The sequence below is a fragment of the Taudactylus pleione genome, unplaced genomic scaffold, assembly GCF_031769625.1.
Source record: "Taudactylus pleione unplaced genomic scaffold, aTauple2 ptg000332l, whole genome shotgun sequence".
In the NCBI taxonomy this organism is placed as follows: Eukaryota; Metazoa; Chordata; class Amphibia; order Anura; family Myobatrachidae; genus Taudactylus; species Taudactylus pleione.
In genome coordinates, this window is record NW_028284733.1 from 453,322 (window position 1) to 466,026 (window position 12,705).

General features: G+C 45.4%; 1 protein-coding gene across 2 annotated transcripts in view; it reads right to left on the reverse strand.

The window, feature by feature from the left end:
- The window catches only part of LOC148509055 (HEPACAM family member 2-like), a 35,383-nt gene that overhangs the window by 6,872 nt on the left and 15,806 nt on the right, over nucleotides 1-12,705 (reverse strand). The window contains exons 3-4 of one of the 2 annotated variants that reach the window (XM_088443664.1): nucleotides 4,164-4,442; nucleotides 1,506-2,331 (exon numbers count right to left, since the gene is read on the reverse strand). In XM_088443664.1, the coding sequence (XP_088299790.1) occupies nucleotides 1,916-2,331; nucleotides 4,164-4,442 (695 nt within the window). In that variant the 3' untranslated portion in view covers nucleotides 1,506-1,915. Of the gene's footprint in view, nucleotides 1-1,505; nucleotides 2,332-4,163; nucleotides 4,443-12,705 lie in introns of those variants that run through there. The other variant, XM_088443665.1, reaches the window with a different exon arrangement.

Sequence of the window (12,705 nt, forward strand, 5' to 3'; positions counted from 1 at the left end):
AGTGCCCCTTATGTATTGCCCCCAGTAGTAGTCCTCCCTATGTAGTGCCACTTATATAATGCCCCCAGTAGTAGACCCACCTATGCAGAGCCTTATGTGGTGGTCCCCCCTATGCAGTGCCGCCATTAGTACCCCTTATATAGTACCCCAGTAGTGCCCCCCCCAGCAGTGCCAGAGCCCCCAGTAGTAGTCCCCCCTATGCAGTGCCCCTTTTTTAGTGCCCCCAGTAGTGCCCATTAGATAGTACCCCCCAGCAGTGCCAGCGCCCCCAGTAGTGCCTCCCCCAGCAGTGCCTCCCCCCAGCAGTGCCAGTGCCCCCAGTAGTGCCTCCCCCCAGCAGTGACCCCCAGCAGTGACAGTGCCTCCACTAGTGGTCCCCCCTTGAAGTGCCCCCAATATAGTGCCCTCCAGTAGTGCCTCTCCCAGCAGTGCCCCCTACACATACAACACAAAATACACAAACAAAAAAAAAAACACTTACCTGTATCCCCGCTCCTGTGCCCGCCTCCGTCCGTGAGCCGGAAGGTGCAGCCCGGCTCCGGCAATGCTTCCCTCTGTGTAGCTCCCTCTGGGAGGGTTGTACGCATGGCGCACAGCCCGTCCACTGCCAATTCAGCTGCTAGCACTTCCGCGTCAGGTGGTATGAAAGCCACCTGACGCGGAAGCGCTGACATCTGAACTGGCAGGGGCCTGCCGGACAGCGCAGCGCAGGCGATCATGGGTGGCATGGGGATGGTGCAGAGATGGAGACAAGGCTGTCTCCATCTCTGAATAAAAAAAAATATTGGTTGGTCGGGGGGGGGGTTTCTGGGTACTTAGAAACCCCCCCTCCGTGCGCTAGTGAATACCAGCACATTTCTAAAGTATTACCTCTTGCGACACGTCTGTCTGATGAAATACAGGTACATCTCCACTTTTCATATATTCATAATTCATACATTCTTCACTACACAAATATTAAATATATAACGTCTAAATACTTTTTTTCCCTTTTCAAACTGAACTGTGGGCGATCAGTCCACAGTTTAAAATTATTAAAGTATCTTAATACAGTTAACTCTATTTTTAGCAATATTACTTAAATGCAACAACGCACAATATAAAATCATCTCTGAGTTCAACTTTAGCTACACCCCCTCGTCACCTGGTCACCCGTTTTCTCTCACTTTTACATAATATCTTGGAGCACAGAAACATACATATATATACACATAATGTATATATATAATTAATTCTGATACTCACGAAGATTTTGGAGATTGGATGTCCCAGCTGCTGGCCAGACAGCAGGTACAGCCACTCCTCTCCCATTGTTGAGGTAGTGAGGAAACCTGTCAGGTGCATTTGGGACGATGGATGTCGTAAAACAATAGGCAGTGCCTCCAGCTGTTTAAATTTACCTTTTACCAGGTGTTGTTCCATAATAAGTAATATAGACTCCAATCCAGTATACTTAAACATTTGTTATTTTATTAATTAATTAAATAAATAGATCAAGACCTTAACTGGGAGAAATAATGTATTCCCCAGGGTTAATGCAGCAATCAACAACGATGGACATTGCCCCACAGTATTTATACCCTATTTCAATATTCAGGTAATACCCCTCCCCTGTACACCCACTGACATTATCAGATAGACAAAGCTTGTTCTTGCTAGCTCCTCCTTGGCAATCAGAATAGAAATTACATTCCTTTTGAGATACTCATTGCTTGGGGTATCTCTATATTTGGTCCGAGTATTTTCTTCAACACAAGTGTACATATATGGGCAAGCTCTTGTTCACTATGTTAGATAAACAGTTTCCCTTGGGAGCGGCCTTAACGACACACACTCATTCCCATTTAAGTGAGAGTTTGGACAGAGGAACAAAATGGATGTGCAAATGCCTTATTGAATCTCATGAACTGCTTCATTATACAGCATAAAGCATATGTAAATATGGAATTATGTAAATTAGTCTTTGACAATATGCATGATCAATTCTCACTGCGGCATTGTGCTTATCATAGACTATGACTTGAAATTTGTGGGTCTCAGAAGTTTCCCCAACTATAACCGCACTGTAAATTCCTGTATCGGATGTGTTAGTGTTGGTTACAAGTAGGGAACCATTACTAATGATCTGCATTCTGTCTCTGGATGAGCTCGATGCCAGAATAGATCCAAACCTCCACCAGGCGGATGCCACTGTGATGGTGGTGTTGAAAAACCAGGAAATTATTATATTTTCTTTAGTGGTATCATAAGAGAATGTCAAAATAAAGTTGTCACCAGCCAGAATGTTGGCAGTAGATGGGCCTGATATAACCAGAGTCGCTGTTTCTGTGCCTTTTAAACAAAACAATACTTTAGTAATAGACAGAAAATACTTTATTTTACTTACACCAATACTGTGTGTTTTGTTCACTTGATAGACATCTGTGGGTTACACTGGGAAAAGTAGGGACCTTGCTATATCCGTGCACTATTGATATAGTCTATTGGGGTGCTGGTCACTATAGGTGCACAGTGGATGTGAAAGTGACTGTCAGGCCACACAGAGGACCTCATTCAGAGTCGGTCATTGCGGCCGCACGGTCGTACGCAGCCGATGTTCGCTGAACTGCGCATGTGTAAAGTTCGCAATGCGCGTGCGCAAACTAGCTGTTACGATCAGAAATTTCTCTCTCCTTGAATGCAGCCAGGTCATTAGTTTGAGTGACAGAATGAACCGTTTGTGGGTGGTAACAGGGAAAGGTGCTTGAAAACGGGGGAGTGGAGATACGAACGCAGGCGTGCCTAATTATGCGAACGGCGTTTAATGGGAGTGCATAATTAACAAAGTAGTGTCATGGCACATGTGACATGGGAGGTTTGTACACTGACTTGATCGTAGTGCTTAAGAGAGGGTATGGTCAACCTTAAGCTCTACGACCAGCTCCGATGGTTCCCGATGGTCGCGATTAATCCTTATATCCCAGGAGATGACGTGTGTTGTGATCGAGAAGGGGGCGTGATTTAGTCTTACGACCGCTTCTTACCCTCGGTCGTTCAGCTAACGATCTTATCTTAGGACCGCAACTTGTGATCGCTTCATTTGCATATCCGGCCCCTTTCCCCAACGACCGACTCTGAATGAGGTCCAGAGAGTCCTTATCCAGGATGCTGGGTACAGCAGGTAACAGAGAGCAATAGCGGTGACAGCGGTAAATACAGTGGTAATGCAGGGGTTAATAGCAGTAACAGCGATGGCCATACAGACTAACAGCGACCTCACCTCAGAGGAGCTAAAATGGCTGCAGTCTGCATATCAGGACGGCGGTCGCATCTCCCTGCAGACTCTAGGTCCTAGTGCCCAGCATGTATGCACAGGTAGGAGACAGCACAGAGTGTTGCTCTCCCAACATGCAGAAATACTGTTGTACGCTTTCTTTGCGCCAGAGCATATTTTTGGAGTGCAGAATGCATCAAAGTCTGATAAGGCCCATAGGTAGTTAATCTGGCATACTACAACCTAATTTATCACCCTATAAAGAATTAACCCCAAAGCCCAGTTTTGTTCCTAAAGCTAAACCTCATCTGTGGAACTGGTCTAGTTTCCTATGAGCAATATTCTAGATATTACACAAGCAATTGTTAGGGGTCCGAAAGATGCCCTAAATGCAGGTAATCTGGCCATTTAGGACCAAGTGGGTATTAAGGGACCCTGGAATACTGTAATCTGTTTTTATCTGTGTCTTGCCTATGGCTCCAATGCGCCATATTAAACCTCCTAAATGCGGGATCATATTCAAACATTTTGGGGAACAGGGTTAAAGGATATTCCACCCATAAGAAAATAGTCAGGATGTGGGGGGGAAATTACCATGTAAAGGCCATTTATGGAAGCACAGAATGTGCAGGATCTTCGCAGACATCCCGCACTTACTGTATATACACATTACATATGAGTTACATGTAAGACATTGCTCTGTTTCACAATTATTTAGGTTATTATCTCAAGTTTCCATAAACAGGGAATTCCTCAAAACAAGACTTGCTGGAAAAACTTGTTAGGGGCAGAAGAATCAGTCATCAAAATAACTATATTCATAATTATTTCTGGTCATCTAACCCTCTCAGCAGTGCTTGGCCAACTCTATTTGGTCCAACAACAGCCCATCTATGCTCAGTACACTCACATGAAACACTGAGTATTTTGGATGTATACTCCCAGGAGACTGGATTGGATATGTTGCAGCTATAGTTTCCTGTGTTAGTCCTGTCTGGGTGGTTTATCTGTAGGGTCCGGTTTCCATCCAACAAAATGTAGTTGTGGTTATAATAACCCACAGACTGTCCATCTTTCTTCCATGTCACCATCTGAATTCCGCTAGAGGCATTGCAGGTCAGGTTAACAAGGGGAGCGCCCTCATTCACTGCATGGGGTGACTGATCCATTGTTATGTCCCTCACTGGATCTGAGAAAGAGAGAAGAAAGCTGTGAGAGAAGCGAGTCTGCTGATTCTAGATTTCTCTGGAGTTACCTCGCACTTGTCTCGTGCCAGCATCAATAGTCCCTGTGGGATATAGACAGCATCCCGGCATGCGGGATGCCGACGGTCGGGATAACAGCGCCGAAATCCTGACAGGTTGGGATCTCGGGAACCAGAAACCCGACCGTCGGCATCCCGAAGGTAAGTATCGGGGTGTAGGGGGAATTTGGCGTTAGGTAGCAGGTTAGGTTTAGGCATTAGGGAGAGGGTTAGGGTTAGGTACCGGGGAGGGAGTGTTAGGATTAGGGTGCGGGGAGGGGGAGGTTACGTTTACGTTTAGGCATTAGGGGGAGGGTTAGAGTTAGGCACCGGGGAGGGAGTGTTAGGATTAGGGTGCGGGGAGGGGGAGGTTAGGTCTAGGCACTACGGGGGAGGTTAGGGTTAGGCATCGGGGAGGGAGTGTTAGGATTAGTGTGCGGGGAGGGGGAGGTTAGGTTTAGGCATTAGGGGGAGGGTTAGGGTTAGGCACCGGGGAGGAAGTGTTAGGATTAGGGTGCAGGGAAGGAGAGGTTAAGTTTAGGCACTAGGGGGAGGTTAGAATTAGGCATCGGGGAGGTGAGTCATAGTTTTAGGATGCGGGGAGTGGGGGGTTAGGTTTAGGCACCGGGGAGAGAGGGCTAGGGTTAGGTAAAATACTTCAAGCAAAAAAAGAGAAAAAAATGCAAGTGCAGACTCTAACCATGCTAAACCTAATAATAATTCTGCTAAATTGCATCAAAGAGGTTCTTAGCATAATAATGGCCATAATTATGGGTCTGTCCACCGCAACCAGTTGACCTCTATCAGGCAGGTCCCTAACACTCCTATGGAACAAATACAGGTTAGGGGACCCCCCAGACCAACCCAACAGAACCGCCCCATGGCACCACACTAATGTGAAATTACAAGTGATAGTTAAAGAAATATAAAGAAACTCCTATGTGTGAAGTCTTACATAAGAGGGTATAATTAAAAGTGTAAAAAGTGCTACATATATAAAAAAAACAAACTAAAGAAATGAAAAAGTGTACATTATGATGCCATGAAACAGTCCCGCCACATCAGCCAAGAGAGCCCCGCACCCCAATACCAGTCCCAAAAACTGCACATCTAATAAGGCACAGTGAGAGTAAGAACTACTATATATTAGAGATGTGAGCCGACCCTCGTGTTTTGGTTTTGGATCTGGATCTCCCCTGGTTTTGGATATGATTCTGGTTTGGGATTTTTTTCCTTGGCATTTTGTTTTTTGGTTTTGGATTTGGATTTTTTCTTAAAATATAATAAAAACAGCTAAAATCACATAAAATTGGAGATGAGCGGGTTCGGTTCCCTGAGAACCGAACCCACCCGAATTATGGGGATCCGAGGCAGATACGAGTCAGCTCGGGTTTTCCCGCCTGACTCGGATCTGAAAACGAGGCAAAACGTCATCATCCTGCTGTCGGATTCTCACGGGTTTACGATTCTATCCCGCGATTCGCCGCCACTTTTCATTCCGGCTGTGGAGAGTGAAGAGAGAGGGAGCTGGGAGCTGTGCTGTGCTGTTGTTAATACTTAATACTTGTTAGTGTTCATTGCACGCTGACGCTGTGCATGGGGGCTGGCTACTGTTGTCCATAGGGGCTGGATGGCTGTAGTGCTCTGTTGTTCAGGGGGTGCTCTGTCCTTCAGAGGTGCATTTCACCCACCCCCAGAGTGAAAAAAAAAAAAAATAGTGTTAGCTTTGCCACACTTGTCATCAGTGCAGGGGTGCTGTGCTGCTGTCTGTTAAGGGGCTGCTGCCTCTTTTCAGGGGTTCACCCCAGTGTAAAAAAAAATTTAAATAAACATTTTTTTGTGTGTGGTGTGTTAGCCACCCCTGTCATTGGAGTAGGTGCACAGGGGTGCTGTGCTGCTGTCTGTCAAGGGGCTGCTGCCCAAAAAATAAATAAACTTTTTTTTTGCGTGCGTGTCAGCCACACCTGGCTTTAGAGAAACAAAAAATTGGCAATATGCCATTCACTACATGAAGTGGCAAGGAAAGGATAAGGCATTGGCCTGTATTTATGACTGATGGTTCTAGTGATCATTTAAGCCCCACTGCTTGCAGGAGAGGTACAAAAAAAAAAAAAATTGTTAAGACGAGTAGGACACCGGTACCAACTGTGTGCTCGGAAAAATCAGAAATTCCAGAGGAGAGTCCAAGTGTGTCCGTAGTTGCCATGTGTAAGCCTGACCTTTCTAATACTGTACTTGAAGAGGATCCTCCTTCCATCATTTGGGTGCCTTCTGATGCAGAAATCGAGGATGCTTCTGTGGAATTGCACGAGGAGGATGAGGAGAATATTTATGTAGTTGGCGATAACAACAAGGGATGATGAGGATGTTGATGATGAAGAGGATGTTGATGGCGAGGATGTTTGTGTAAAAACTGTAAATCAGGCAACAGTTGTTACCCATGATGGTAAAAATCCCATTGCTGCCATGCCTGGGCAAAGGACCAAAAAATCCACTTCTCATGTGTGGAATTACAGTATTTCCACCCAAATCCAGACAACCTCTGCCAAGCCATTTGTAACTGTTGCCAAGTAACAGTGAGTAGAAGTAAGGACCATAACTATCTTGGAACGTCCTCCCTGTTACGTCACTTGCAGCGCATTCATCAAATCGGAAAGGGTACAGAAACTTTGGGGACAAAACATCAAACAACAATCAGTCCAGTGTCACCAAGCTGCTCCCTTATGTCTGGATCCAAGCGCCTGCAATATCCACCACCAACACCTGCATCATCATTGACATCCTCATTCGTGATCGGAAGTAGTCCTGCATCCAATATCATAAGGACTGACTCCTCTCCTATCCGTTGTTCCTCAGAAGGATCCTTGAGTGCTATGTCTGTTGCTGCTGCTGCTATAAGTGGATCTTCATCCCAGAAGGGGACAAGGAAGAAGAATACTTTTAGTAGTTCCGGAAGTTCAACAAAACAACTGACTATCACACAGTCCCTTGCATTGGCGAACAAGTATGACAGCAAACACCCAGCTGCACAGCAGATTACTGATGCCATAACAGCTTTGCTGGTATTAGATGTGCATCCAGTGTCCGCCATTAATGCAGTGGGTTTTACCCAGTTAATGGAGGTCCTGTGTCCCCGCTACAATGTGCCTTCTAGATTCCACTTCTCTAGAATAGCAATTCCCAACCTGTACAAGCACATTCAAAAACATCTTATTAATGTCCTCCGAATTGCCGTTGCAGATATGTGGACAAGTGGGACAGGGCAAACTAAAGATTACATGACTGTGACAACCCACTGGGTAGGTGTATTGCCTCCAACTGTGCAAACAGCAGCAACAGCAGTTAACAAATGCCAGCTCTTTCAGAGGCAGGCTACTCTCTGTATCTCTGGTTTCACTAAGAGGCATACCGCTAAGAACTTCTTAGAGAAACTGAGGGAAATCATTGCAAAATGGCTTACACCACTTGGACTCTCCTCAGGATTTGTGATTTCTGACAATGCCAGCAATATTGTGCGAGCAATACATGTGGGCGAATTCAATCGCATACCATGTGTTGCTCACACAATTAATCTGGTGGTGCAACATTTTTTTTAAAAATGACAGGGGCGTGCAGGAGATGCTCTCGGTGGCACAAGAGATTTCTGGACATTTTAGACATTCAGTAACTGCATGTCGAAGATTGCAGCACCAGCAAGAACTGTTGAATTTACCCTGCCATCAGCTGAAGCAAGAGTTGTAACTAGGTGGAATTCTACCCTCTATATGTTTCAGCGGATGGAGGAGCAGAAAAAGGCCATCCAACGCTACACTACAGCCTATGACAAAGGGAGAGGAGCGGGAATGCACCTTAGTCAAGTGCAGTGGAGAATAATTTCCGTGTTGTGCAAGGTTCTCAAACCCTTTGAACTTGCCACATGTGAAGTTAGTTCAGACACTGCCAGCTTGAGTCAGGTCATTCCCCTCATCAGACTTTTGCAAAAGCAGCTGGAGAAACTGAAGGAGGAGCTGAAATGGAGTGATTCTGCTAAGTTTGTGGGACTTGTAGATCAAGCCCTTCATTCGCTTCGACAGGATGCAAGGGTCGTCAATCTCTTGAAATCAGATCACTATATTTTGGCAACCATGCTTAATCCTAAGTTTAAGTCATACCTTGTGTCTTTCTTTCCGACGGACATAAATCTGAAAAGATGCAAAGAGCTGGTGGTGAAAAAATTGTCAGCTCAAGTGGAATTGGACATGACAGCATCTCCTCCTTCAGTTTCTACAGCTGCCACGAAAAAACTACATTTTCCCAAGAGACCCACTGCTGGTGGTGATGCAGATCAGTCAGCAAAATCTAATGATTGGTTGGGTCTGAAAGAACTGCCTACAATGAGTGACATGTCTACCGTGACTTTGTCTGATACGGTCACCATTCAGAGAATGGTGGATGACTATTTTAGGGATAGCATCCAAATAGGTATGTCAGACAGACCGTTTCACTACTGGCAGGAAAAAGAGGCAATTTGGAGTCCCTTACACAAACTGGCTTTGCTGTACTTAAGTTGCCCAATCTCCAGTGTGTACTCTGAAAGAGTTTTCAGCGCAGCCGGAAACCTTGTCAGTGATCGGTGTAGGAGGTTACTTTCAAAAATGTGGAAAAGATAATGTTCATCAAAATGAATTACAAATTCCACGAGGAAGACCTTTACCAGCACTTATGTCCAAAAAATACAGAAGCGTCTGACTGTAATGGTGGATTCCAGCAGGGACAAATTCATATTGTGTGAAGAAGAGGAGGATGCACACACTGATGAGGATGACGATGATGACATCTAATGTATTGTAAAGCCAGTTTGTGTATGGAATCATTGCCACCAATGTCCACTGCGCATTGGCAGCTTGTTTTGTGGAGGGTCCAAACAAACCAATCATTTCAGCCACAAGTGGCAGTCCCTGTCGCTGAAGTGATTGGTTTGTTAAACTGTGAATGTCTTGTTTCATATACAACGTAAGGGTGGGTTGTAGGGTCCAAGGACAATTCCATCTTGCACCTTTTTCCTTTCCATTATGTGCTGGTTGGATCCAAACCAAAACACGGGGGTCAGTGCACATCACTACATAAAATGGGCCTGCTTTTGTTCCTACAGTATTATTAACCTCAATAACATTTATTTCCAGTCATTTCCAATCAATTTTGACCACCTCACAATATTATTTTTCCATCTAGTTAAGGCCAAAAGGTTGCATCCAGCTAGCTGACTGAATAAGCTAAGAGACACAGTGGGCAGCACTAACATGTGGCAGTTCAGCTTCCAATTTCCAAAACGGATACAGTGTGTTATACAGTGTGGGCTGGATACACCAATAGTGCATTTAGTGTGACAGCAGTGTCGGCAGAGCGGGGTTGCTGACGGTGTCCTCAGTACATGGAATGGCAGTGCTGCGGTGCTGGCCATGTCCTCAGTGAAGGGTACCGGCTGTATCAGCAGAGCGGGGGTGCCAGCGGTGTCTTCAGTGCAGGTTTGCTGGCTGTGTTGGCAGTGCAGGGGTTGTTGATGGTGTCCTCAGTAAATGGGATGGCAATGCTGCGGTGCTGGCAGTGTCCTCAGTGCAGGGTACCGGCGGTGTCGGCAGAGCGGAAGTGCCAGCCGTGTCCTCAGTGCAGGCTTGCTGACTGTGTTGGCAATGCAGGGGTGTTCTCAATGCAGGGTGCCGTCGATGTCGGCAGCATGGGGGTGCCAGTGGTGTCAGCAGTGGGGCTGCTGGCTGTGTCAGCAGTGGGGGTGCCCACAGCTGGTGTGTCGGCAACAGGGGGTGCCGGCAGCAGGTGTGATGGCAGCAGGGGGTGAAGGATGCGGGAACCAACACCATCTTCCTTTTTCCCTGCATTCAATGGGCTTAACACTGATTGACTGAGAGCTGTGACAGACGGCTCTGTCAGCCAATCAGCGCTTTGCGCATTGAAGGCAAAGGGATTTTTAAAAGTGGCTGCTCGAGGCAAAACTTCAAGATCCGACAAAGGATGCAGGAGGAGAGATCTGAGGGGCGCCTCGGATTGCCCAGGATCCCCAAAGTTTGGGTGGGTCCGTTTCTCAGGGAACCGGACCCGTCACCTCTACTATATATATATATGCTGTGTACTAGTTTTTGGGACTGGGATTGGGGAGTGGGGCTTTCTGGGCTGGTGTGGCTGGACTGTTACCACCCACAGCTATAGCGAGTGGCCAGGAAGATGGTCGCGATGGTCAAGACCATCGCGACCATCGGGCTTGCGACGAGACCCTTGTGGAAGGGTCTCGTTGCCGCAAGCCCCAGAGAGATTTCGGCTCTAACAGAGCCGAAATCTCTCCCACTGACATCACTGAAAATATTAAAAGCAATTGGGCACAATGAAGGTCTCAAAGGCTACTGAAGAAGCTGTGGGTTTTGCTACAGTGAAACGCGTTTAGACCCCATCATCACCAATACGGTACTTGGAACCTACTGTGGATTTGCTTCCGGACCAGCACCATTCATTTGTCTTCCAGCCTATGCTTTTTCACGTCAGCACGCCAGTGCAGGAATTTCTGCATCTATCTCAGGCCGTGGACACTACAACCAAGTCTGGTAATTAACTATTAGCTGGATATTATTCCGGATCCACACACATAGGCCAGAGACTGTTGCAATATTATCAACAATTGTCATTTGAACCGAGACTGCCCTTGAGACCTTCATTGTGCACAATTGCTTTTAATATTTTTATTCTATTCACTTCATTCATTTTTTTGGGATTACTTTTACATATATTTTGATTTGTGACTGTTACTTTTCTTCTTTTTTATGTTTGGACGTTCAATATCCATGAATTTATGCTCATTTTCATATATTCAATATTTTTTTCAATTTTTTTTCTTTTCCAATCAAGCCGTATAGAGGGCCTGATTCAGACCCATTTACTAGCATGCAATCACTCTGAGCTAGCGATGTTTTGCAATGTGCGCTTGCATCACAGTGCGCGTACTAATCCGAGCGATCGGGAAGCGTTCGCTCGCCCAGCATAGACAGCCCAGCTGAATGAGTGACTGGAGAAGTCATTTGTGGGTGGTAACAGGGGCTGGCCACTAGAAACGGGGGAGTGGAGGTGCGAATGTAGGCGCGCCTGAAAATCTCAACGACGTCTCAGTGGCGTGAATAATTAACAGGCAGGGTCATATTACACGTCACCTAGTTGAATTATACACTGAAGTGCTCGCAGTGCTTGCGGTAGGGTATGGACAACCTCAAGCGCTGCGTTCGCTTCCGATGGTACCCAATATTACTGATGGTTGCATACACATCCTGGAGATGACGTGCACAAGTGCGCGTCTTAAGACAGGCTGGTGGGCATCTGCATACACAGTGTGATCGCAAGCCAATACATAGTGGGCGTGCTAATGCCTTGCCGTGCGATCGCCTGCTTTGCCGTCACTTAGCCGAATTTGCATACGCTGGGAGCGAGCGACCGGATTTAGCAAATGAGTCGGAATCAGGCCCAGAGTTTTATAATTATATTCATGTTATATTCATTTTTTTAATTATATTTTCATCATTTATGTATATTTGTACCCATACATAACAACACCTATAAATGGAGTAATTGTCTCTTACTTTCTCATTACAAATTTTCTTTCAGAGTCCATAAATTAATATATCTTCTTTATCTCCTTTGTCCTTCAATATACCTTTTTCTTTCAGACAGCAGTGGAGCTGCAATTTGCAGAAGTCCAGTAGACAGGAGCGCAGGTTCAGGCAGTGTATTACAATCCAGGGGAAACAATCAATGACCAGGTCATAAAAGATAAAGAAGAAATATTAATTTATGGACTCTGAAAGAAAATTTGTAATGAGAAAGTAAGAGACAATTACTCCATTTATCTCCTGTTTGAACTATTAACAGCGCCTATTCAGAACTCTTTTTTATTGTCAATTGGTTGAAGGTTTATAAGGAATCCTTTAGAGTTTTGTTGTGCGGCAGTTATTGCGCCAATTAGTTTTCTTTTTATTTTATAACAACACCTATGACAATATATATAATTTAGTATATCCATGGTGTATGTCATTAGGAGTTGACATGTCCATTTGAACTAGCTGGTTCTTGACAGCGTCAACTGATATTCCCTTCCCCTTTTCCTTTTATCTAATTTGTGGAACACTAAAATAACGTTTTTAAGGATATTTTCCTTAATTACTGTTATTTTAGTATT